At 38.3% G+C, this 27,591-nt stretch overlaps 1 protein-coding gene across 1 annotated transcript in view; it reads left to right on the forward strand.

Annotated features, from left to right (window-relative positions):
* USP24 (ubiquitin specific peptidase 24) overlaps positions 1–27,591 on the forward strand; it is a 113,799-nt gene that overhangs the window by 41,685 nt on the left and 44,523 nt on the right. The window contains 15 exon segments of the mRNA XM_008570147.1: positions 2,324–2,390; positions 2,520–2,630; positions 3,840–3,938; positions 4,033–4,206; positions 6,984–7,069; positions 7,233–7,326; positions 8,903–9,058; positions 12,794–12,891; positions 16,063–16,158; positions 16,276–16,504; positions 17,191–17,350; positions 18,174–18,329; positions 21,092–21,162; positions 22,308–22,468; positions 26,279–26,340. Of these exon segments, the coding sequence (XP_008568369.1) occupies positions 2,324–2,390; positions 2,520–2,630; positions 3,840–3,938; positions 4,033–4,206; positions 6,984–7,069; positions 7,233–7,326; positions 8,903–9,058; positions 12,794–12,891; positions 16,063–16,158; positions 16,276–16,504; positions 17,191–17,350; positions 18,174–18,329; positions 21,092–21,162; positions 22,308–22,468; positions 26,279–26,340 (1,820 nt within the window).

The following is a 27,591-nucleotide window of genomic DNA, read 5'->3' on the forward strand; positions in this document are numbered from 1 at the left end:
TCCCGGTCCAGTACGGGCGCGACACTGAGGGTTGCGATCCGTTGCCAGTCACGAAAAAAGACAAAAAGGAAAAAAAAAAAATATATATATATATATATATATATATATAATTTAATGAAAATTATTTTTTGGAATGATTAGTGAGAACTTTTTCCCCAAATATTTGTGTTAAAGCTTTGAACTGACATTGTCTCTTATTCACATTGCTGTGTTGAGGGTTTTCAGATATTATCAGGGAAATCTGAGTTTAGTATTCTATAGTGTACTTTAGTATGCTGTAGTTCTTTGATATCGTAAGGAGAAACAGTGCATATTTAGGAACATTAGATTGAAGGAACTAAAACATTTTCGTGGGGTTTTATGAGCCTTTCGTTACTGGTAAGCAGCCCCAAACCACTGATGCTGAGGAACCTTGGTGGGTGCTCAGAAAGAGCTTGATCTCTGTGCCTGGACTCTTCTGCCCTCTAGTGGTGGGTACTTGTCCAGTCTTTCTCAACTTCTGGAATGAGTTTGTTTTTACTTATTTTTATTCGCAATTGGGCATATTCCTTTTCTTTTTATAGCCTTCCTTTAAAATGGAAGCAAAGCCACATTCTTCTTTTTTATCTTCTTTTTTACATGAGTTGAGTACTATGTAGATATACTTTATTGATATGAAGGAAGCCAATAAAACTCAGCTCTCTCAGACTTCATTTTTAAATAACAGAAGTGACTGTCAGTTCAAGTCATAAGAACGCTGACATGACTTCCACATTTCCACATTCTTGGAAACATATCTCAAATAGGCTTTCATGCATATTAAGAATTCCTAATTATGTGTTTGTAAGATGTAGTCCATCTCTGTGAGTCCATTCCTTGATGATTCATTTATCTGATAAATCAGAACAGAAATGAATTTATGAGCTATTGGATTGGGATTTCCAGATTGCTACCTCTTTAAACAAGTGTGCTTTTTGTTTTTTTCTCACTAAGTGATTTTTATTCTGAATCATTTCACATGTGGCTGACGACAGAGAAAGACCACATTAAACTTTAAAATATTCTCATTACAAACTATCAATAGTTCATGAGAATGTATAATTTCAAAGTTGAATTTGAATCAAAACATCTCACTAAGTGATTTTTATTCTGAATCATTTCACATGTGGCTGACGACAGAGAAAGACCACATTAAACTTTAAAATATTCTCGTTACAAACTATCAATAGTTCATGAGAATGTATAATTTCAAAGTTGAATTTGAATCAAAACATTGTAGTAGTATATCTTATTTCACTAGTTTTGAAAGAACTTTTTAGTATCCATAATAGTTCTAGCTTATTTGGCGGAAGGGGTTAGTCTCTCATCTGTACAGTGTTTTGCAATGGTATCTGTGACTTAATTCATTATTAAAGCATAATTAAAACAGTTCACTCAATAATTCGCTCACTTATTACAGCACTTAGATATTTCCTAAAGATTTTTCATCTGAATTTCAAGTTCTAGTTCTTGCACATAGATTGGAAGAACTTAGAGCTCTGTTAAAGGTATTTTAATAGAACTATTAAAATGTTTTTAACCAACTGTTTTAAAGTGAAATTTCCATTATTGCTAACCAGCATTCCAGACCAATTGTTGGAAAATGGTAGTACCTCTTCTCAGTTTTAAAAATATACCTATTTGAAATAACTAGACTTTCTGGAATAGCAAATACTTAAATTAAGAGCACTTAGATTTTCATTTCTTAACGTTAATACCTGTAGTGTTCTCTTTAATAAAGAAAGGAGCTGTGACTGTATAAGCTGCTGAATGTTGCAGTCCTGTTATTTCACATGATAGGTAAGATTCCATAAGTCTTTGACTAAAAGAGACCTCAGATGTCATTTTCAAACAGTAACTTTTATTTGTGGTAAAATTACTGGTTTGCATTTGTCTTCTAATTTTCAGGCAGTTTAGAACTTTGTCAGATTCCATGTTTTTACAGAATTCTGTGGCATATTTTAGTTGTAAGATCATGAGAGTCAAACTCATCGATTGTTCGTTCTTGGTGGATTGATGGACAAATAGGCCTGGAGACCTAGGTTCCCAGCTGTTTAAGAAAAGAAGAAAGGAAATGTGGGGAGGGGCATACTTTTCTCCTCCCTTATTCCATCTGTGCCAGAGTTGTGAGCTGGTTGAACCATTTTCCCCACTGGGTGAAGGGAAGTTTAATCTTTGCAAATTTCAGTCTTTGACCAGTAAGTGCTAACTGTGATTGTGGTTTTAGTGAACCAGGCTAGAATTGAGCTCAAATCAGCAATTGGTTTCAAATACATTTAAAACCTTTTTATTTTTCAATCCACAGATCCACTAAACTTGTAATAATTGAGAGATTGCTGCTTCTGGCAGAACGCTATGTGATCACTATAGAGGTTAGCCTCTCTTCTTTTTAAAGCAATTTCACTCATCACGTTACCAGACTAAATATGTTAGGTGTGTGTTTTTGACATGTTTAACGGTGGCACTGTGCATCTGACTCGTTTGCCTTAATCTTTTTCAAGGATTTTTACTCTGTTCCACGAACTATTCTACCTCATGGTGCCTCATTTCATGGACATCTTTTAACTCTTAATGTTACCTATGAGTCTACCAAAGACACCTTCACTGTAGAGGTAGGTTTACATTAAGTTCTGTAGCCATTTTCATGTTGCCTTGTTGTTTTCTTAAGAACAGTCTTGGGCTGGCCCGGTGGCGCACTGGAGAGTGTGCCGCTTGGGAGCACGGAGGCGCTCCCGCCGAGGGTTTGGATCCCATGTGGAGACCGGTTCCCGCTCACTGGCTGAGCGCGGTGCGGGCATTCTACCTCATGGTGCCTCATTTCATGGACATCTTTTAACTCTTAATGTTACCTATGAGTCTACCAAAGACACCTTCACTGTAGAGGTAGGTTTACATTAAGTTCTGTAGCCATTTTCATGTTGCCTTGTTGTTTTCTTAAGAACAGTCTTGGGCTGGCCCGGTGGCGCACTGGAGAGTGTGCCGCTTGGGAGCACGGAGGCGCTCCCGCCGAGGGTTTGGATCCCATGTGGAGACCGGTTCCCGCTCACTGGCTGAGCGCGGTGTGGGCGCAACACCGAGGGTTGCGATCCCGTTGCCGGTCCCCAGTATGGGCGCGACACCGAGGGTTGCGATCCCATTACCGGTCAGTAAAAAAGACAAAAAGGAAAAAAAATATATAAAGAACAGTCTTGACTGAGATAGCTACGTGAATGATGGTTCTAAGATTTGTTTGGTAAACAAATTTAGAATCAAGGCCTGAAATGAAACGAAACTATGAGATACAAGAAGATGTATAAATAAATATATAGTATAGTGTCATGTGGTACTAAGTGTTATAAGAATAAGTAAGAGTAAAGCAAGATAATTTGGTAGAGGATGATGGATATGTATGAAATTTTTTAGATAAAGATGAACAGGGAAGGTCTCTCTCAGGTGGTGACATTTGAGCAAATACTTGAATAAAATGACAGAGTAAATGATGTTTGCTTGGAAGAACATTCCAGGCAAAGAGAGCATCAGGCACAAAGGCAAGCAAGGTGGCTGGTGTGAGTACAGCACAGAGAGAAAGGGGAGGAGTGGAAGATACAGCAGAGGAAGGACTTGAGACTTTACTCCACGCATGATGGGGCGGGATTGGAGCATGGGATAGAACATTTAATTGCAGTAGGAGGGAAGCCTTGCAAGAGCAGATTCTTGTCTTTGGGTTTTCTGTTGTGTTCCAAGCTTCTAGAACAGTGCCTGGTACATAGAAGATGTTCACTAATGGTTGTTTCAATGAATAAGTAAATTATCTCACAACAGTGTCTAATTTTATTTTACAGGCTCACAGTAATGAAACCATAGGGAGTGTTCGGTGGAAGATAGCCAAGCAGTTGTGCTCTCCTGTGGATAATATACAGATATTTACAAATGATAGTCTGGTAGGTCTAAATAAACAGTTTTTGGTACTTTGGCATGATATAAATACTTTCCCCTTCCTTTCCCTTTCAATAATTAAGAAACCATTTTTTGCAGCTGACAGTGAATAAAGATCAAAAGCTACTCCACCAACTGGGCTTTTCTGATGAACAAGTCCTTACAGTAAAGACTTCTGGCAGTGGGACCCCATCTGGGAGCTCAGCAGATTCATCAACCAGCTCCAGCAGCAGCAGCAGTGGTGTTTTTAGTTCATCCTATGCCATGGAGCAGGTACTAAGTGATAAATTTCAATTCAAAAGAAGAATTTAACAATCATTACCTTTTTGCTCTCAGGCCATATGGATTTGGGTGATTATGTTCTTTTCTTTCTGATAAGTTCTGATCTTCAGAACTGTATAACTGAGAAATGCTTGGATTCAATTGGGAGAAGAAGATGTATAATTTATCAGTCTTCTTAATCATAGAACCTTTGGAATCACTGAATCATTCTGCCTGGACACTCACTGTCCTCTCGTACATCTCTCTTCATTGATTCATTGATTTTTCCCTCCCTACTGGGTCATTCCCATTAGTATTCAAACTGGTTGTGTTATTTTTGTCATCTTAAAAAAACCTCTTCATGCCAATTCTACCTTTGGTTACTATCCCATTCACTCTCTCCCCAAATCAACCAAACTGCTTGCAAGAGTTGTCTAAACTTGTTTCCAGCATCTCTTTTGCCATCCTCTCTTGCCCTCTCTTGGAAAGAGTCAGGCTCTTTTCCTTTTCCCTGCCTCTCTGCCTGTTCTAGTTTTGTCTGCTCTTGGTCTTCATGATCTCTATACAGAGCAGTTCCCTGGCCCAGTCCTTGGATTTCTCTGTCTACATTCATTCCCTTAGTAATCTCATCCGGTCTCAAAGCTTTACATATCACATGTACATTGATAACTCCCCAATTTTTATCATTAGCCTGAAGTCCAAATATATGGATCCATCTACTTATTCAGCTTCTCTTCTTAAATGTCTTCTAGGCACCCCAATTATAATATATCCAAGAGTGAGCTCCTGATATCCCTTTTCCCACCTCCTCATCCCCACTCCAAACTTCTTTATCCTCATCTTGTTCTGTCTCTGAGAATAGCATCTCCATTCTTCTAGTTGTTCATGCCAGAATCTTTGAGTCTATCCTTTCTCTTACAGCCATATGCATCTGCAAATCCTTGACTCTACCTTTAACATACATCCAAATCCAGCTACTTCTGTCTCCCTCCACAGCTTCCACACCAGTCTAGGCAACTATGCTACCTCACCTGGAGTTTTTTGATAGTTCCCTAACTGGTCTCATAGCTTCTGCTCTTATAGCAATGCAGTCTCATCCCTACAGGGCACCCAGCAGCCCATGATCTTACTAAACATAAGGCAGGTTGTGCTACTCCTCGGCTTCAAATGCTCCATTGTTCCCATCTCACTCAGAATAAGAGCCAAAGTCTTTACTGGGATCTTCAGGGCCTACCTAATGTGTCCCTCTGGAACCTCTCTGAGGCCATCTCCTGTGACCCTCCCCTCACCCACACCTCTCCAGATGCACTGACCTCCAGGTTGGTCCTCAGACACAGTAGGACCTGTGCACTTGCTCTTCCCTGTGCCTAGAATGTTCTTTCCTGACATCCAGGTGGCTCCCTCACTTTCTTCAGTTTTTACTCAAATGTTGCCTTCTCAGAGAGCCTTCTTTGATGATCCTGTCTAAGTTTTCAACCCCAGCCCTCCCCGTCCACTTCTCATTTACCTTTCCTACTTAATTTTGTCATTAACATACTTCATATTTTATTTGTCTTGTTCATCTGTATCCCCTAGTAAAATGTAAGCTCCATCAGAACAGACTTTTGTCTGTTTTGTTCACTGCTGCATCCCCAACACTTGAAACAGTGCCTAGAACATGACAGGTGCTCAGACAGTATTTGAAGGACTTCATGAATCAATCAGTTTATTTATTTTGTACCTGTGTCAGAACTGAGCCTGGCTCCAGAGGTACAAAGCTGAGTAAGACTGTTCTGCTCTTCGGGCTTTTACAATTTAGAAAGTAAGCTAATATACAGTAAAGGTATTTAAGATACGTGTACAGAGTTTTTTTTCATGGTTACTATGTATATGTTTTTATACATATATATAGAAAGAAGACAATAAATAATTATATGTATATTCCTTTAATTTAGTTCCAAATGTAAGATCTTTATGTGACTGTGTCTTTTCAACTTACAAGCATAGCCTTGCTATATAGATAGGTATCAAAGAACTCTTCGAGTATAGTGTTAATATTGTTGGGTTTTATTAAGTATATCTGTATGTATATATAATAAGAATTTAAGAAAGAAATCCCACTGAAAGTGGTATTATGACCGTTAAATAACAAAAACAATGTTCATAAGCATCTTCAAGTTTAATATTTTTAACCTATCTCATTTTTATCCCAAATTCATTAAAAATCTTCCCACATATAAATCATTCTATAATGGTGTTTAGCTTCTTGATCTTTATAGCCAGAAAATAGTACATTAATCATATCTGAATCTCTTCTATGCAGTTATATTCATTTTGTCTTTTCTGATCTTTAAAAAACAGGATAACTTCTTTTTCTCAACTTAAATTACATATATCATGTGTTGCGTGTGAAGGTATATATATGTATACGTACTACTTTAATTTTGCCGCAAATCATTCATACCCTGCGCGCTGCAGCCGAGCTGTGATTATCTGTCAGTGGTGCCTGCTCCCCCTTACGCTCACTGCATATGCCCTTTGTCTCATCTCTCTCCTGCCACCTGCCTTGTGGTGCCTCAGCCTCTTCACCAGTAGGGGGTGAGGAGAAGAGACCAGGTCATATGCACTAGGAAGTCGTGATCCCTGTGTGCTCCCATGTGGGTTTCTTCAGTGCACACGAGCACTATGCTTCCCCAGGCTTTGTGGTGGCGAGCCTTCCAGAACTAGTATTTTTATTATTTGTAAGTGTGATTAGAAGAGGAGAAAATTCTTTTGTAAATTCATATTTCTGTTTTGCTCTTTTCCCCCAGGAGAAATCCCTCCCTGGTGTTGTGATGGCACTTGTATGTAATGTGTTTGACATGCTTTACCAGCTTGCCAATCTAGAGGAGCCAAGGTAAAGATAAATAATGTGAGGCTTGAATGAGAGAAAGTTATTAAAGTTAGGGAACCAAGTAACTTTTCACTTAAAATATATTTTACTTTACATCCCGTACAAAATGACTTTGTTATTAGAACTGTGGCTTATGTGAAAAAAATGTATATTTGAAAAATTTCAGGATAACTCTACGAGTACGAAAGCTTCTGCTCTTGATACCCACTGATCCAGCCATTCAGGAAGCCCTGGATCAACTTGATTCCCTAGGAAGAAAGGTACGAGTATCTTCAATAGTTATTTCACTAGCATGGGAATTGTATATCATGATTCAGTGACAATACAATAGGAAATCACATTAAGGCCATGTGATATCAGGTTTCCCATAATATTTTTTCTTCTTTTGAAAAATATCTTTGCCAAAAATGGACATCAGAACTTCATGTTGGCTTTTAAAGGATGTAGGTAGAGTCAGTAATGTCATCAAATTTTAGAACTGGGAGAGCCCTTCATAGCATCTACTTCAACTCTTCTCCTCATGTTATGCAAGGGTACTCCAATGAGTTCATGGAAAAATGGAATTAAAAGATAATATGAATCTTTATGTTAACTTTTTGAAGACTACTCGTATATTAGGAAACCGAAGCCCAAAGAGATGAAGTTACTTGTCCAGGATCAGTCTGATTCATTAGAGATGTTTTTCTTCTGTCATGATGCCCCTGGGAATCTGTTGTATGTGTCTTGGTTGCTTGTATAAATGGATTATCATTTAATTTTTTTCACATTTTATATTTAAAGTTCGTTTTGTTTAATTTTTAAATTTTATTTCATAATATATATGTAGAAATTATGTTTATGTTCTCAGAGTAAATTCCTTTAGAAAAAGTTGTTAAAACTAAGTGTTGTATTTTATATTTTAGTGGCTAAAATTTAGATCAGCTCAGTCATGTCATCTGTTGGGTTTTGAGGGACAAGAGAACTAATGTGATTATAAAATATATCACTAATGCGAGGGTACTTCAAGTTTGTGGAAAAATAGAATTAAAAGATAATACGAATCTTTCCATGAACTTTTTTTTTTTTTTTCCTTTTTGTCTTTTTTCGTGACCGGCAACGGATCGCAACCCTCAGTGTCGCGCCCGTACCGGACCGGGGACTGGCAACGGGATCGCAACCCTCAGCGCTGCACCCGCACCTCGCTCAGCCAGTGAGCAGGAACCGGTCTGTATGTGGGATCCGAACCCTCGGCGGGAGTGCCACCGCGCTCCCAAGCAGCGCACTGTAGCAGTGCACCACCGGGCTGGCCCTCCATGAACTTTTTGAAGTATCCTCATATTAGCTAAAAAAAATTCTCAAGACTACCATTTCAGCAATTTCATACTTTCATTGTTGGTATTTAGAAGTACAGATTTTAAACATGGAAATAAAATGACCTTGCCATTGTCTGGTGTTGCATGGAACACATTCTGAAAAGAATTCATATAGTGTTTGAATGTCATTGAATACTTAGAATTTGTATGATGAAGTTTGATGTTTTGTTATAATTACAGAGTGATGTGGCTTCATGAAATTAATTTTTTTTTTAAATTTCATTTTCGGGCCGTCCCCGTGGCACACTCGGGAGAGTGCGGCGCTAGGAGCGTGGCAGCACTCCCGCCACAGGTTCGGATCCTATATAGGGATGGCCGGTTCGCTCACTGGCTGAGCGCAGTGCGGCCGGTTACAAAAAAGACAAAAAAAAAATTTCATTTTCGTGGCTTGTGTTAAAGAGGAAAAGAATATTAGAATATGTACTGAGATCTGTTTCTCTTTGATTTGTGATTTTAAGACGTATTTCTTTGTTCATTCTTTTAGAAGACATTACTGTCTGAATCAAGTTCTCAGTCTTCAAAATCTCCATCCCTGTCTTCAAAGCAGCAGCATCAGCCAAGCGCCAGTTCAATTTTAGAAAGTCTGTTTCGATCTTTTGCTCCAGGAATGTCCACCTTCAGAGTGCTCTACAACTTAGAAGTAAGAAACCTGGTTCCTTTTCATTTCTTTTTGATAGATCCAATTGGTTTGCAGATTTATGCTTTCAGATATCAGAAATAAGTAAATAGTTTTCTGTTATTACAGAATGATCTGTTGGAAAATTAGTTTTAAAAGAATGGAATATATACTGAAATTTTTTTTGCCTTTGAAAATGCTTGATTTTTTTCAATGTATGTCTATATACATTGTTATACTTACAAAATAACATCTAAATAAATAATTAGGAAACTTGACGTGTTAAACATGTGTGATTGTCTCCCTCTGGAAGTTTCGTAAGTGTATATAATATGAATTATTAATCTTGATTAAATGCATCCTAATTTTTTAAAAAAACTATTATATGTTGATTATTAATGAGGTTTGTGAGGAATTTATCAGGAGGCATGTTAATATTACTATTTCAAGGTTAAAAAAAAAAGCTGTTGCAAAAGTTAGAGCAAAAGATTGTTTTTATTACTATTTTAGTCCAGTTGGGCTACTATAACAAATTACCATAGACCACAAGGCTTAAAGGACATTTATTTCTCACATTTCTAGAGGTGGGGAGTCTAAGATCAAGGTACTGGTAGATTCAGTGTCTGGTGAGGGCCCCTTCCCAGTTAATAGACGGCCATCTTCTCACTGTGTCCTCACTTAAAAGAGTGCAAGGGAGCTCTCTGGAGTCTCTTTTAAAAGGGCACTAATTCCATTCATGAGGTCTCTACCCTCATGACCTAATCACTTCTCAAAGGCCCCACCTCCTAATACCATCACAGTGGGGATTAGGATTTCAAAATATGAATTTTGGGGAAAACACAAACATTTAGGCCATTGAAATTACCCCTCTCCCCAAAGTAACTTTAATAGATTTAGTTCAGTAAATATTTACTATTTATTGTCTACAAGTCATCGTGGTAGTTAGAGGGTCAGAGTTGAGAAGACAAGATATTTGCTCCAAGATTTTATGAGTAAGACATACAGGAGGCTGCATACACTGAGTCTAGAAAGCAAAGCATAAACAAAGTACTGTGGGAAAGGGACCAAATAGAAATAGTTCTGGTCTTGGAGAGTGATGGGTCAGACCACATGCTGCTTTAGGTCTAGAGAAAATAAAGCCCTGAGTGATTTTGCTTTGACCTAGGAAGATATATCCAGGCACTTTTTTTTTTTTTCCCGACGGGAAAGGGGATCACAACCCTCAGCACGCTGTGGTCTGCACCACGTTGACATACAGGAGGCTGCATACACTGAGTCTAGAAAGCAAAGCATAAACAAAGTACTGTGGGAAAGGGACCAAATAGAAATAGTTCTGGTCTTGGAGAGTGATGGGTCAGACCACATGCTGCTTTAGGTCTAGAGAAAATAAAGCCCTGAGTGATTTTGCTTTGACCTAGGAAGATATATCCAGGCACTTTTTTTTTTTTTCCCGACGGGTAAGGGGATCACAACCCTCAGCACGGTGTGGTCTGCACCACGTTCAGCCAGTGAGCGCACTGGCCGTCCCTATATAGGATCCAAACCCACGGCCTCAGCGCTATCAGTGCCGCACTCTCCCAAGCGAGCCATGGGGCTGGCCCACCAGGCACTTATTTATTAAAGAATTCACATCAGTGCCTAAGCAACCTTAATTATTGTATCTCATATCTTAAGTAGATATTATGTATGTTGATTGTCATGTATCTTGAGTAGGTTTTGAGTGACAACAAAGGTCATAATTGGTAATAGGGTACCTACATTTTTTCCAAGTTATGTTTTATCTGTCAGTCTAATTTGGAGTATAAAATTATATTCATTCCTTTTTCTGCTATACTTGTTGCTTGTATGTTCAAGATGTGATAACATTTTATATGTGTCTTATAGTAATTATTCTTGTGAAAAGATGTATTGAGCTCTCTCGCCTGCACTGCAGCCCTCCCGTCCCTGCATGGCCTTGGCAGTCTTGGAGGCAGCTGCGGCAGCATAAGGGGAGGAGAAAAGATGTATTGGGTTCAAAGGAAAAAATATCTAGCAAATATTTTTAAAATAAAGCATGCTCTGATTTAATGTGGACATTTAAAAATATGTACAATATTTCAAAACAGAAAATAGACTAGGAATTTTTGGCCAATTTAAGGTTATAAAATTTGCATCTTGCAGTTGCTGCCAGATTTGTCATTTGCTTTTGAATGATTATCTCAAAAAAGTTAAGGTATAATTCTTAATCCCCACATTTGAGAGCATCTGGAAAAGCAGAATGGTCCAACAATGTGTATAACTTGTTACCAACTACCTAGATTGCATTGTCTTAGAGCCAAAGTACTACAGTAGTAACATATTTCCAGTATAATTATTTCTCTCCAGTACAATTTTAGGACTCTGAATAATTGTGAATTCTTTTGATGGGCTGTGTTTTGCTTTAGATACATATAATATTTGGAAAACCTAACCCTCCACAAAGCATTTATTTTTGCTGTCACATGAAAGGCTAATTTCCTTTGACTTGTTAACTTATGTTTGTCTACTTCAAAGTGGATATTCCAAATACCCATTCCTTTGAAGAAACCTGTTATCTTCCCTGAATTGTTGCCCATTAAGCGTAGGGAGTATGTGCATGTCGATGAAGAGCTGCATACACTCAGGAAGGATGAGAAGAACACAGGGCTCCCCTTCTCCTGTGTAATGCTCAGTGTCTGAGGCTACTGAGCCTGTTTCCCAGAGAGCAACCTAGACAGAAAGCATCGCAAACAAAACTCCCACACTAAAATCTAAGCTCATTAAGCTCAGAGGTTCATAGAAATAGATTTTTTAGAATGGAAAAGGATTTTGAACTATATCTAGCTTAAAACTGAGGCAGTAAGAGATTTTTTTATTTTTAAATCATACCAACAAAAGAAGCAGTTTGTTTACTGAGCCCTTGTTTTGTGCCAGTGCTTTCACTAAGCATCGTAAACTTGTGTTATCTTACTTAATCCAAGCAATCCTCTGGTAAAGGTCATTATTATCCTTATTTATCTAATGAGAAAACTGAGGCAAAAGGGAAAATTACATATCTAAGATCTCTTAGCTGGTAGGCGGTAAAACTAGAATGTGATCTAGATCTGTAGTCTTGTACTATAGTATGACTATTTATGTGAAACAATTATCTGCCCTACCAAAATTTGCAGTTAAGCTTCTTTTATGTATTGCAGTGTCATAGAAGGGGCATGGATATTAGAATTTGACACATCTGGATTTGAATTCTATGTGACCTCGGGTGGGATGTCACTCAACCTCATAGGTCTTAGTGTCCCCTCAGGTATAAAGTGAAGCACATATGCCTAGTACATTGTAGATACTCAATAAATAGGAGTTACAGTCATTATTAGGGAGTTCATGTCACATTTTTAATATCTGGGCTATTCTATAAAACTTTGGTTTATATACATTTTTAAGAACATATCTAGTGTAACGTTATCTGTTCTTATCTTACCCTGGGACCTGAGATTTTCACATTTGCCACTTTCATGAAAAGAACAACACACTGGCTTTCTTTAGAGCAGAAAGATTATTCTTCCTAAGTAGATAGAATATGGAAAAGGTGATAAATGTGATGATTTTAATTGTTAAGCATCAGCCTCCATGTACTTTGGGGGCTGGAGGGACAGTATGCAGCATATGGAGAGATTCTGACTTGGATTGTCTGAATATTTTACTTGGTAAAGGAGTGATTTCTTCTGAAAATGTGGAGATGAATAATTGTGCTTATTTATTTCCTAGGTTCTGAGCTCCAAACTCATGCCAACAGCTGATGACGACATGGCTCGAAGCTGTGCAAAATCCTTCTGTGAGAACTTCCTCAAAGCAGGAGGTTTGAGGTTAGAGTTTCAGTGTAATGTTATGTGAGCTGCAGAAAATGAGTATAGTTATTAGTATCTTCTAAAAGCCTTTTTTATTCCTATAGGGTGTTATGTAAAGCATTTTGAGAGTTATAATAAGAAGGCATGATATTTCAGTCCTTTAAATATTTTAATTTACTTTATGACTTTTGATTATTTGAAAAATTTACAGAAGCATATCTCTTCCCTCTGGTAGGGGGGAAATTCTCAAGAAGAGTAGAGGTGAGGAGGCTGTATCTGTTTTTTCTTAGTCCCCATCAGCTTAAAATAAGGTAAATTTGATTCCTAGCAAATCCATATTGTAAGACATTAGTGCTGGGGATGCAAAAATAAATTAGATATTGTCCCTGTCCTTGAGAGGGTCATGGTTTAACAAAGAATTAACAAACAGCTACCTACCCATATCATAAGTATTAAAACAGAGGCATATAAAAAGTGCTGAGGAGGGGAAGGAGGGGAAAAAAAGTAATGGTTAAATTGGTTAAATTTGCTTGAGGTTATAAGGTTAGGAAGTGCTTCACAGAAAATGACCTTTGAGCTGGGAATTGAGAAATGAGTAAAAAGTCCCCAGGTAGATAAAGAGGGAAAGGGCACTCTGAGCCTGGGTGGAGAGAGGGATGGACGAAAGCATGAAGGTGTGTGGGCAGTCTTGGGAACTACAGTTCCTGATGAGGCTAGAGCAAAGGATAAAGGAGAGAAATGTAAAGAAAGGTCACAGCAAATAATCTTGAACATTATCTTGTAGAAAAACAGGCAGTTTCTAAGCCAGGAATTACCTAGAACAATTACTTCAGCAGTAGTGGAGAAGATGAATGGAAGAGGAAGGAACTAGGGGCAGGGAGAACCTAAGAGCAGTGAAAGTGGCGCAGAGACAGGGCAGTGGCAGAGTGACATTTACAAGATACAGCAGTTGAGACTTTACAGCTAGTGAGATAGAGGGGTAGGGACACTCGTGAAGTGGCCCTGTGCTTTCTAGTTTGGGAGAGTGGGCGGATGGTGAGTCTTTAGTCAGCATAGGAAATAAACATGGAGGGAAATGGAGAAAGCAGAGGAAGCCAAGAGGAATACATTTGATTGCATATGAAGTTCCTGTGGGTCCTATAAGTGGGTGGTTTGGATACATGCTCGTGAGAAAAGTGGAGGATGGCATTAGAGATTTGGGAGTGGCCTCAGTGTGTAAGTACAGCCTTTGGGGCATAAGCCAGCTGGCAGAGAGAGAGTGACAGGTGTAGAAGGTAGACTCAGTACTAGAAGTCTCTGCTTCAGAAGGGCGAGAAAAGGGGATTGAAGAGATTGAAGGGAAGAATAACCAAGGGAAAAGTTTACTTTTCTGTTTTGATGTTAGCTTGTGGAAGAATTATTCTCATTATAGGCTGAATAAAAGGGGCCGATGAAGGAGAAAAGAATAAAGATTTTTTAAAAAGGGTAATTGATGGAGCTAAGTTCTACTGTAGTAGAAAGGAGATTTGCCCTGGAAAGAAGTAGGCATGCAATTTCTCTGGGCAAGGAAGGAGTGTAGCCCACTGGGAGCTTGAACAAAGGACAGTTGAAGGAGCTCCTATTTGGAGGTCTGGCAGGAAAGAGAAGCTGGGCGGGGACGTTGAGATGAAGGTGATGGGAAACAGGAAAATGAGAGCTAAAGGAATTCCCAAACAGTGGTCTGGTACACATGTGTAGTTTTATTTGTTCAACACTGTAGAGCTGTTCTTAGAAAAAACTCATTTCAGGGCCTGCCCGGTGGCGCACTCAGTAGAGGGCGGCACTCCCGCTGAGGGTTCAGATCCCATATAGAGACCGGTCCGCTCACTGGTTGAGTGCGGTGCGGGCGCGACACCGAGGGTTGTGATCCCATTGCCGGCCGCGGTACGGGCGCGACACCGAGGGTTGCGATCCCGTTACCGGTCACGAAGAAAGACAAAAAGGAAAAAAAAAAAAAGAAAGAAAAAACTCATTTCATAATAATCGGGCATTTCTAGGGCTGTGATAATATGGCATTTTACTTTTGTTTTATTTGTGTGTCAGTTAATTTGTGTGCCAGCCATTGTTCTAAGCCCTGGGAACAGACTAGTGAATAGATGAGACCAAAATCCACGTCCTGGGCCGGCCCGGTGGCACACTCAGTAGAGTGCGGCGCTTGGGAGCGCGGCGGTGCTCCCGCCGAGGGTTCGGATCCCATATAGAGACCGGTCCGACACCGAGGATTGCGATCCTGTTGCCAGTCGCGGTACAGGCGGGACACTGAGGGTTGCAATCCCGTTACCAGTCACGAAAAAAGACAAAAAGGAAAAAAAAAAATCCACGTCCTCATGAAGCTTACAGTCTACAGGGGGAGACAAGCAGTAAAATAAGTGAAAGTACATGTCAGATGGTGATAAGAGCTATAGAGAAAAGTAAAAGGATGCAAGGGTGGAGAGGGTTGTGATTTTCAATAGGACGGTCAGGAAAAGCTTTACCGATGGGCTGACATTGTACAAAGACCAGAAGGAGATGGAGCAAGACCTGCAGACACCTGGGGGAAGGCTTTCCAGATCCAGTTTACACCCCTGCATGGGGAGGTCCCTGTGGAGACCACAGGAGGCCAGCGTGGTTGGACAGAGTAAGTGAGGCAGGGTGCTGGGCCATGATATTATAGAGATACTAAAGGTCGGGTTATGTAGGATTTTACAGGCTACTGTGAAGATTGCCTCTTTCTGTGTAGGAAATAGGAAGCCATTGAAGGATTTTGTGCAGAGGAGTGCCATGATTTGACTAATATTTTACAAGATTACTCTGGTTTTTCTTTTGAGAATAGGTTCGGAGGGTGGAGGGTCCAGAGTGGAAGCAGGGAGAACAGTGAGGAGGGAGCTTTTGCAATGATATAGAGTGTACTGGGTGTGAAAAACAATATTCATTGATTGAATATACCAATTCTGGATAGATTTTTGATTTGATAGTTCTCCTAGTATCAAGATAACAATTGTTCAGTGAACTCAAACCAGTTAGTGAGGAGAACTGTCTGAACACTCTGTCTTGGGTATATTTTGGCTGTATGAGAATCTTGTAGAAACTGTAAGTAATTAATGACATTTACGAGTGATTACGTTACTTACAGAGAGTTTCCTATGAAAGAAATAGAAGTCTTAAAATCCTCCCTTTTTCTTTTCTTTGAAGTTTGGTTGTAAATGTCATGCAGAGGGATTCCATCCCATCAGAAGTAGACTATGAAACAAGGCAGGGTGTTTATTCCATCTGTCTACAGCTTGCAAGGTACGTAAAAGTATTGCATTAGTCTCGCAAGGCAATCCTTTTTATTTTTCTTCCCAATTCATATCATTTTAAATAGTATGAAATGACCTTGAATAAGTCTAGCTTTTTCTTTTTAAGATTTTTACTTGTTGGACAAACAATGCCCACATTATTAGATGAAGACCTAACCAAAGATGGCATAGAAGCACTTTCTTCCCGCCCATTCCGAAATGTCAGCCGGCAGACAAGCAGACAGATGTCATTATGTGGTACCCCAGAAAAGTCATCTTACCGACAGTTGTCAGTATCTGATAGGTCTTCCATTAGGGTTGAGGAAATCATTCCTGCTGCTCGAGTTGCAATACAAGTAAGTGATCCGTGTATTCAGAAATATTAAGTACCTCCTGTTTAGAAGGCCCTGTTTGGGGAGAAGAGGCTGTGTGGATACAAAAATGATTAAGACATGAATATTGCCTTCAAGGAATTTATAGTGAGTAAGAAAGAGCAGTAATGCAGAAATAACTATAATTCAAGGTAGAAAGGATCAAGTAGTGTCAGACTACAAAGGAAAAACATTCCGTGGATTTTCAAAGTGGAATAGTTTTCTTCACCTGTGGCTATATGGGTGATTTTTGTTTTGGAGGTGGCATTTGAGCTAGACCTTGCAGAATAGGTAGTGATTACATATATAGAAAAAAGTCTTTAGAGAGTTAGGAGAGAAGAGCTGTTCAAGCAAAAAAAAAGATCATGAGCCCAGTTAGAGACAAAACTGAGCTAGTATGGGACGTCACAAGGTGGTTCACATAGGCCAAAATGTAGTGTGTAGGAAAGGGGAAGCAGTAAAAACAAAATTGCTAAGAGTAATTTATAGCTAGAGGATGGAGATCAGAGTCTCTGTTTTACAGTTAATAGAGAGATTGAAAGTCTTTGAACAGTATGGTAATGTGAAAAAAAGCTGTCCTTATGGATGCCGCAACCAGTAAGAAGGTTGTAGAATGTGGAATGTGTTCAAGTACTGCCTTTCCTCATAACACTCTTTCCACACTTCTTTAGACAATGGAAGTAAGTGATTTCACCTCTACTGTGGCTTGTTTCATGAGATTGTCATGGGCTGCAGCTGCAGGACGACTTGACCTTGTTGGGAGTAGCCAGCCGATCAAAGAAAGTAATTCTCTGTTTCCTGCTGGAATTCGAAACAGACTCAGCAGTTCAGGTACACTGATTTAAAAGGGACAGGAATTAGAACACTGGGCAAGAAAAAGCTAGAAGAATCGTCTGTGTGTGGGTTTATCAGAATCAAGAGGGAGAGAGAACTGTTTGCTTCTGAGCACGAGTAAAAATTCACTCAGCTATACACTTAATATTTGTGCACATCATTGTATGTATGTCATACTTCATTTTGGAGAAAAAACATTTATAAACACAAAGTAGGTAGGGAAACCAAATCCAACAGTTATTAGCTGAGTGTAAAAGTGTCACAAAGCCAACAATTATGGCTGTAATACAGATTCATCTAGAATTGCAATGTGGAATGGTTCTTTTCTCTTTTTGGAAGGTTTTTTTCTATTAGGCCTTTCTTATATAGCTGTCTTTCTTGGCTTTGGTTTTCCTGCTCAATCTATGTGTTAGTAAATACTTCAGTAATAGAAAAGTTTTTAAAATTATTACATACAGAAAAATACAAAAATGTTAAGTAGATAGGATTTTTATTGTCTGTAACCCATCTAGGTCAAGTTACAAGATATGGAATATTTCTAATATCCCAGGGAGGCTCCCTCATGCACCCATAATTGCACCATTCTTCTATTAGCTGAAATTTTGCCTTTTGAACACTTTTTGAATGCCTGCAAATGTGTTTTAAGGACAAAGCAGATAGGGTGTTTCAAATACAATGATTATCTCTCTCATTTCTTAGACCAAAGTGCTTTCTTGGAGAATTTAATGTCACATGAGGATTCTGGAGCATGTGTTAAAAGAATATTGTAATACTGCACAGTTCCTGTAGGATCCGTAGTAAACTTCTTACCTATTTTCAGGAAGCAATTGCAGCTCTGGAAGTGAAGGAGAACCAGTAGCACTGCATGCAGGAATCTGCGTTCGACAACAGTCTGTATCCACCAAAGACTCTTTGATTGCCGGGGAGGCTTTGTCTCTTCTTGTTACATGCCTACAGCTTCGGAGCCAGCAACTGGGTATGCAGGAGGCTTGTTTGTGATTAATCTCTTTCAGGGGAAGTCCAGATTTCTGTTGGTAATTATTTACATTACCTTACCTAGGTAAGGTCCTATTAATAGAAATGAAAAAGGGGAAAAAGTTGGCAGGTGGATTAGGTGAGAATGGTGTCAAGTAATTCATTCCGAAGAAGTATTTATTGAGCACCTTCGGTAAGGTCCTATTAATAGAAATGAAAAAGGGGAAAAAGTTGGCCAGTGGATTAGGTGAGAATGGTGTCAAGTAATTCATTCCGAAGAAGTATTTATTGAGCACCTTCTATATACAAGGTCCAATAGTAGGTATAACCAGGACAGTATGTCTGCCCTCCAGGAGCTTACTGTGTAGTTTAAGAATTAAAACACCCTAAATTTACTGATTCATAAATTATAGAATTAGAATTACATATCAATTCCTGATAATGACTCTAGTATTAAAAATTATGAAACTTAAGATTTGTCCTTTTATCTTTACTGTTGGTTTTGGTGAACTGGGGCTGTTACTAATCATTTTTTAACATTGGAGGAACACAGGGCTCGGTCCCTCATCATCTCTTGTCCGTCTGCACTCATTATCTTGGTGGTCTCATCCAGGTTCACAGCCTTAAAGTCCATTTGAATGCTAACAACCACTGACAACACCTAAATTTGGATCTATGGCCTGGACCACTCCCCCCTGGCATCACCACTTGGATATCAAATAGATATCCCAAACTTAACATGTCCAGAACTGACCTCCTGATCTTACCCATATTACACAAGAGTTTTCCCAACTTAGTTAAAGGCGGTTTCATTATTCCAGTTGCTCTGGCCAAAAGCCTTGGAGTCATCCTTGATTCCTTTTTTTTCACCTTTTCTAATCTGTCAGTGCATCCTCCTTCAAACTCTGTCTAGCTTCTACCCTTAGTACCACCTTCCCTGTTACACCCTTCTGATCTGCCTTCATTTCTTACTTGGAGTATAGCTGGAGTGCCCTAATTCACCTCCCTGCTTCTAGCCTTGCAGTTTATGTTCCACTCAGTAACTGGAGTGGACCTTCTGAAATGTCCAATTGTGTCCCTCCTCTCTCAAAACCTTCCAGTGGCTTCTCAGTTCACCCAGAGTTAAAGCCCAGTCTTCATTAAGGCCTTTGAGGCCTGACATAATCCATCGCCTTGTTATTTCTCAGCCTCACCTTCTCCTGCTGTCCCCCTCACTTACTGTGCTTCAGCCACCCTGGCCTCCTTGACACATTCCTGCCTCAATGCCCTTGCATTGGTTGTTTCCTCTATCTGGTATATTCTTTCCCCTTCTCTCTATATGGCTCTCTTTTCCTCATCTCCTATAAGTCTTTGCTTGTATATCATCTTCTTGGTGAGATGCTCCCTGACCACCTTTTAAAAAAAATTACAGCCCTTTCCTTGCCCCAGCACTATCCAGTCCCCTTATCTTTTTAAATATCATTTATCACTTTATAATATATAATTTACTTATCATCTTTATTGTCATCCTTCCCACCCCAGCTAGATTGCAGTCTCCATGAGGACAGAGACTTTTGTCCATTTTTCTCCTTGTTGAATCTCCAGCACCCAAGTACTGCCCGATATGTTGTAGGCCCTCAATAAATAAATATTCAGGAATGAGGTCTTAGCACTCCACTTTTAAAAATTGTACCATCACATTGGAGCCTTACTTTTAGCTGTTATTACTGATTTCAGACTGCCTGATACATAGAATTGGTGATCATTATGTATTTTGTGTAGCATCCAAACTGATTGTATAAACCAGAGGTCAAGATAATCAACATAAACATATAAAAGTTAGACATTTATGCAATGTTAAAATAGTATCAAAAATTATTTTCTGGGCCGTCTGTTGGTAATTATTTACATTACCTTACCTAAGTAAGGTCCTATTAATAGAAATGAAAAAGGGGAAAAAGTTGGCAGGTGGATTAGGTGAGAATGGTGTCAAGTAATTCATTCCGAAGAAGTATTTATTGAGCACCTTCTATATACAAGGTCCAATAGTAGGTATAACCAGGACAGTATGTCTGCCCTCCAGGAGCTTACTGTGTAGTTTAAGAATTAAAACACCCTAAATTTACTGATTCATAAATTATAGAATTAGAATTACATATCAATTCCTGATAATGACTCTAGTATTAAAAATTATGAAACTTAAGATTTGTCCTTTTATCTTTACTGTTGGTTTTGGTGAACTGGGGCTGTTACTAATCATTTTTTAACATTGGAGGAACCTGGGCAAGAATGCTTTTGAAGGCTTATATATGTCATTATGAAATGGCTTTTGAACATATGCTATGCTTGTTTGATTTTCCTAGAATTGTTTTATTTAGAGATATTTTTAAATCAAGATGAAAAAATTATAGCTTCCATCTAAGCTTTTATCTTTTATCATTTATAAGTTTATTTTGGAGTATATCTTATGGTTCACAAGTTTTGATAGTTCATCAAAGCAAGACGTATTTATTCTGTAGCTGGTATGTGCAAGGCATAGTGCTAAAGTGTGGGGTACAAAGATGGCTGAGATATGGTTCCTTGCTCTATAGCACCTTAGGATCTCATGGGGTAAATGGACAGACATGGAAGCAGTTGTAGAAGGTCCTGAATTCTGATTCCATGTAGAAGAAGAGATGAATTTCTACTTAAGTTGAGCTGAAGAAATTATTCAAAATTTTAAAAATGTGTTACCTAACTTAGTTCTTTTCTTTCCCTCCTAATTCTCCTCATTTTTATTGTTAGCATCTTTCTATAGCTTGCCCTGTGTTGCTGATTTTATCATCGATATTTTGCTTGGATCACCAAGTGCTGAAGTAAGGACTTTTTACATTACTTACAAAAACCCCTGTGGTCCTGTTCTGTTGTGGGCTGTCTTGGACACTTGTGACATTTTGAGAAGTACAGGACTGCCATTTAGTCCTCTTAGGGAGTCATACAGAGTAGCCGTAGACCACTCTAAAAGAAAAATGACCATTTAGACTATACTGTCCTCCCTTCTACTACTTCTTCCATATTCCAGCAAAAGTTATGACACTAGTGTTACATCTAATTTATGTTTGTAACAAACAAAATGTTACAGCCAGTGTTCAACATCCATAGCTTGCAAGGGTAGCTGGCATGAAGCATCAACATGTTTGACAAAATCAGGAAAGACCAACTTCAAGCCTTGAACTTTGATTAGATTTTATAATTTTGATTTTTTTACATGACCTTGAGAGTTAACTTTTTAAACACTTGAGGAAGAGTTTATTCTTATTTTTATTTACATTGTTATAAAGCTATTGATAGAAATAGAATAGTAGAATAACTGCGGGAGTCAGTTCCCAGACCACACTTTTTTTTTTTTTTTTTGTTCTTTTTGTTTTTTTCTTTTTTTAGCTTGCAAGGGTAGCTGGCATGAAGCATCAACATGTTTGACAAAATCAGGAAAGACCAACTTCAAGCCTTGAACTTTGATTAGATTTTATAATTTTGATTTTTTTACATGACCTTGAGAGTTAACTTTTTAAACACTTGAGGAAGAGTTTATTCTTATTTTTATTTACATTGTTATAAAGCTATTGATAGAAATAGAATAGTAGAATAACTGCGGGAGTCAGTTCCCAGACCACACTTTTTTTTTTTTTTTTGTTCTTTTTGAGACCGGCTGCACCACGCTCAGCCAGTGAGCGCTGTGAGTGCACCGGTCATCCCTATATAGGATCCGAACCTGCAGCGGGAGCGCTCCTGCGCTCCCAGCGCCGCACTCTCCCGAGTGCGCCACAGGCTCGGCCCCACACTTGTTTTTAATTAACCCTAGCTTATTCAGTGGAAATTTTACCATTAAAAATTAAAACACTCATACTTTTATAGTATCCTTCAGTAACTTGAATGAATAAATAGTGTGGACTTTGGAGGAAAATCACTTTTTAAGCAGTCTCTAAATGTATGTCCTTTGCCATTAATCATGTAATTTCAGATTCGCCGGGTTGCCTGTGATCAACTGTATACTCTAAGTCAGACAGACACTTCAGTTCATCCAGATGTACAGAAGGCAAATCAGTTTCTCCTAGGTGTCATTCTCACAGCTCAGCTTCCTCTCTGGTCCCCAACTAGTATTATGAGAGGAGTCAATCAGAGGTATGTAATAAAAGATGAAAAAGTTCACATTATACAGAGAGGAAGGATAAATAGTAATTTGTGTCCTGTTCCCTTAAACTCCAGTGTGCATTATTGAGATGACAAAAGAATTTCTCCTTTCTTCTAACATTTGGACCCTGAAAGAGAGCATTTGTGTTTTCTCCCCTTTAGGACAGGAAAGTTAGAGGAAACACTGCCAGGCTTTCTTCTCCTCCATCATCTCCAACTCCCACCCCACCCCACCTGGTTCACCTACCCCAGAGAGAAAGAGGAGCTTACCTGGTCGGTGGCAGCCTGAAGTTATTTGCTTCAGGTCACTTTGTAAAGGTCTCACTGCTCCTGTCCTCTGTGCATTGCTTTCTTGGCTCAAATATTTCATAGCTCCCTGCCTGGAGGTAGCCAGGGTATCCTCCTAGCTTGCCTTCTTAGTTTTATACATGCCTGCGGTGTGTAAGAAGGCTTATGGTCCAGGCTCATAGGGTGACTTATGTAAGTCCATTCTGCCTACCCCATCTTGTCTGTACAGGCAGCCTGCATACATGTGTTCCTCTGTAGGAGGCAGAATGTCCCACATTGACCTCAAGTTTATGCCACTTTCTCCAACTCAGCTTTATCAGAGAGCCCCTGCTGTGGGGATCAATATCTACTTTCCTTGTGTGTCTGCTTTATACATGAGAGCCTTGGAAGGGAAGAGGTGTTAGGGCTACTCTAAACCCCTAACATATAAGCATCCAAGCCTGGACTTTTTTTTTACTGTGGTAAAATATACATAATATAAAGTTTACCATTTTACAAGCTTTAAGTGTACAGTTTAGTGGCGTTAAGTATATTAACATTGTTGTACAACTATCTCCTCTATCCACCTCCAGAACTTTTTTATCATCCTAAATTGAAACTCGATACCCATGAAAAAGTCATTAAATAAAAGACTGATAAGTTGGACTTCATAAAAGTTAAAAATTAAAATTTTTTATGTGGGAAAAGAGTATCTTAAAGTCAAAAGTCAGTCAGCATACTGGGAAAATAGATCTACAACATATGTGAGAGACAGCAAGCTAATTTTGAGAATATATATAAAAAGCTATTATAAATTGTTAAACAAAAGACCAATAGCCAAATTAAAAAATGGGCAAAGGACATAAAGAGATAATTAAAAGACAAATGTAGATTTTTATTAGATTTGCTAAATTATTTTTTATTGTGGTAAAATATACATAACATAAAATTTGCCATTTTAAGCATTTTTAGGTGTACAATTCAGTGGCACTAAGAACATACACATTGTTCTGCAGCCATCACCACTATTCATTTCACAGAACTTTTCATCCTCCCACACAGAGGCTGTGTACCCATTGAGCAGTAAATCCCTGTTCCCCCTCCCCTAGCTCCTGGCAGTCACCAGTCCACTTTCTGTCTCTGTGAACATGACTACTCCAGGTACCTCATATAAGTGGATTCACATTTGTCCTTTTGCATCTGGCTTATTTCACTTAGCATAATGTGTTCAAGGTTCATCCATGTTGTAGCATGTATCCTTGACTTTTCTTAATACCTGTATTTTCTAGACAGAAGATGTATAATTTACAGAATTTTTTTGAACTGAGTTATAATTTTATTTGTTCTTTGCAAGTCTTCACTACAGGATTAAATGTGTATCAACATTTGTTATTTTCTCATGCTCTTTCCAATATATGGAGATTTGGGGCCCATATATCTAAGCCTCAACATAAATAATATTTTGACACATTTAACCTTCTGTTTTGACATTCCAAATGTATGAATAGGGAAGAAGTCAGGATTTTGTTTTCTGAGGTAAGAGCATTGTGGGTGACTTATAAATATTAAAAACTTAGCCAAAACTTCTGATTATGTTATAGTTTACCATCAAGATTATCCTGAATTAGACATTAGCTGTGTATTTCTGGTAATAAAAATAATTCTTTAATGGTATAAAACCATATTTCAGAAAATGGTTTTCTGGGCCGGCCCGGTGGCGCACTGCTACAGTGCGCCGCTTGGGAGCGCGGTGGCGCTCCCGCCGAGGGTTCGGATCCCACATACAGACTGGTTCCCGCTCACTGGCTGAGCGAGGTGCGGGCGCAACACCGAGGGTTGCAGTCCCGTTGCCGGTCCCGGTCCGGTACGGGCGCGACACTGAGGGTTGTGATCCGTTGCCGGACACGAAGAAAGACAAAAAGGAAAAAAAAAAAAGAAAATGGTTTTCTCCCAGTAGACATCTGAATTAAAAGCTATAGAAATTTCTTTTTTTGCCCTTGTACATTATGTACTTTAGAATTTTCCTAGTTGAAGTTTTCCTAAACAGGTGGGGTTTTTTTTGGAAAGACCAATGATTCTTTAGTTGAAATGTTTAAGCCATTTTTTTTATTGGCCTATTCATTGTCACAAGTCATACTTATTCTTTATGACCCTTTAAGCCATTTTTTAAGAAATGTACATATCCTTTTTGTAAGAGTCAGTTCATTTAATATAATTAAATTTTAAGAGTTTGATTTAATATTAAATTTCTTTAAACTTTGGGAAAGAAGCAGAAAGCATTAGATGAGACTTATAACATATAGTCTCAAAGATTCTCTTTTAAAAATATGTTGAATGTTGGGCCAAGCCCGTGGCGCACTCGGGAGAGTGCGGCGCTGGGAGCGCAGCAGCGCTCCCGCCACGGGTTCGGATCCTATATAGGGATGACCGGTGCGCTCACAGCGCTCACTGGCTGAGCGCGTGCGGCCGGTCTCAAAAAGGGAAAAAAAAAAAACATGTTGAATGTAGAGCTCTCTAATTTCACATAAAATTGAATCTTTAATTATGTGTTTGCATAATTTTGAAAATTATGTCTCACCAGCTTTTTTAATTCCCAAGTTCGGTACATATTTTCCCTTAATAGTAATGATGATGATAATAGCAGTTACCATGGGCTTAACTATGTGCCACATATAATGCTAAATTCTTCACATATACTTATCTTTTCATCCTCAGAATAGTCAAATGAGTTTGGCAGTTTTATTATCTCCATTTTTTTAGTTCCAGTTTTTAAATTTTTGGTTCATTATATATTCTCTTCATTAGTCCATGCTTGAGCCTTTTATGTGTGCTTGTATATATGCATGTATATTTATTTCTAATACTGTAATAAGCATTTTAGAAATTAGAAAACTGAAAGTAGAATAAGTTGCCCATGGATACCCAGCTGCAAGGAGTGGAGCCAGGATTAAAACCAATCTCTGTCTAATTCCAAAACCTGTACTGTTAACTACTATAATTGCAGAAAAAGGTTCCTTGATCATTCTACGTAAAATAATTTCTCTACCTCTTTCTCCTCTTACTCTGCTTTATTTTTCTTCTTAGCACTTATCACCACTTAACATATGTGTTTGCTTCTTACTTTGTTGTCTTGCCTCCCTTGTTCTTTTGTTCACTATTTCCATAAAACAAGTCCAGGTATTTGGTAGGTACTTAGTAGGTGTTCATTGATATTTGAATGAATGAATGTAATCACTGCATTATATACGTAATCAATGCATATATTATTTTAAAATGTAGTAGATCTGAAAAGTTTAAAATGTGATAGATTTTTAAAGTTACCCTCTATTTACACTATTATTCCTATATTGTATCCGTATTAATAAAATCATTAACGTGCTTCTGGCTAAAATATAGAATTTGAATTAATATAAAAGTCCTTATGCTTAGGAAAATGATCTTGCTCAATTGTTTAATGAACTTATTCTTACAAGGAAATGCTTTTTATTTTCATATTAGCCTCTTTTTAGTAACTGAAACCTGTCTATTTTTCAGATTATTGTCTCAGTGTACAGAGTATTTTGATTTGAGGTGCCAGTTATTAGATGATCTGACAAGTAAGTAAATGTCTAACTTTGTCATGTGGAAGGGAGGGAGGAGGATGAATAGAAGAGAAAGCCAAATGGACATTTCTAAATCTAACTTACGTATCTCGGGTGTAAATGAGATTGTAATTATTTGAATTTGAATTTTGTTTTCTTGAGAATAGCATGTAAACCCATGTACCAGTGAGCTCTTCTTTTATTACATATCTAGCCATTAATGTTTTGAGAAGATTTGTTGATTCTAAAGATTGTCAAAGACATATTTTAATTATACTAATACAGAACTATTACAAAGGGCCTTTTTCTCCAGTATAGTCTATTCTGACAATTTTAAAGGTTGATCATGGAAGGAAAGAGGTAATCTATTGGGGCATGTTAATAGTGATGTAAGTCAGTTAATTATTTAGTGTTAGATGATAAGAAGTATCGCTGTTAGAAATTCTTTTGTTAGAATATTGAGATTTTAATCATCTGTACTTACCCTTTAATAATGCAGATGTATGTTGGAATGTTCTATGCAAATTTTAGTTGTTCAAATCAAAAGTGTGTTAGTTTATTCCTCACTCTTTACACAAAGAATTTGCCTTAGCTTACAGGAAATAAGTAAAGTGAAAATCAGGATCGACAAAAATATTAATTGAGAAAGAATGTCAAGGCCAGAAGGAAAAAACATACCTTGCATATATGCAGGCTATAAAGCCTCACACAGTCAGAATTTGTTGTGAGGTTCCTAGAGGCCAAAGGTAAAAAGGAAACAGTATGTGGTTAGTTGTTCTCCATATTCTATAAGAAGAAACAGAATAGTTTCTCAAAATAAGCAAAATCTTTTTTCCAGCATTTAAGTCTGAAAGAAATTTCATACAAAGGTCTTCATGTTAAGGACACATAAAGACATGGTGCCTAATAATCCCCAGCAACATTTCTAAGGCAGATGACTTCATCAGTTTCATAAATGTCTCTCACATACTGAGAACAGTGCTCTGAGCAGTGCAGTGAAATTGGTTTTGTTGGAGATTGAGATCATATAGTCTGAGTGTGTGTCTTGATTCATGGATAAGATCTGTCATATATAGAGAAGTGGATGGACTACATGTCCATCTAACAGGCTAGCCTAATACTGTGTCTGTCAGCCAGGCGTCCAGTGAAAACTGGGCAGCAGCCATCAAGGCTCTGCATTCTGCTGTGCTTCTTGAGTACTGGAATCATGAGTTGGCTATATGCATTCAACTTTCTTTTTTTTTTTTTTTTTTTTTTTTTTTTTTT

The sequence above is a fragment of the Galeopterus variegatus genome, unplaced genomic scaffold (genome assembly GCF_000696425.1).
Source record: "Galeopterus variegatus unplaced genomic scaffold, G_variegatus-3.0.2 Scaffold575, whole genome shotgun sequence".
Classification (NCBI taxonomy): domain Eukaryota; kingdom Metazoa; phylum Chordata; class Mammalia; order Dermoptera; family Cynocephalidae; genus Galeopterus; species Galeopterus variegatus.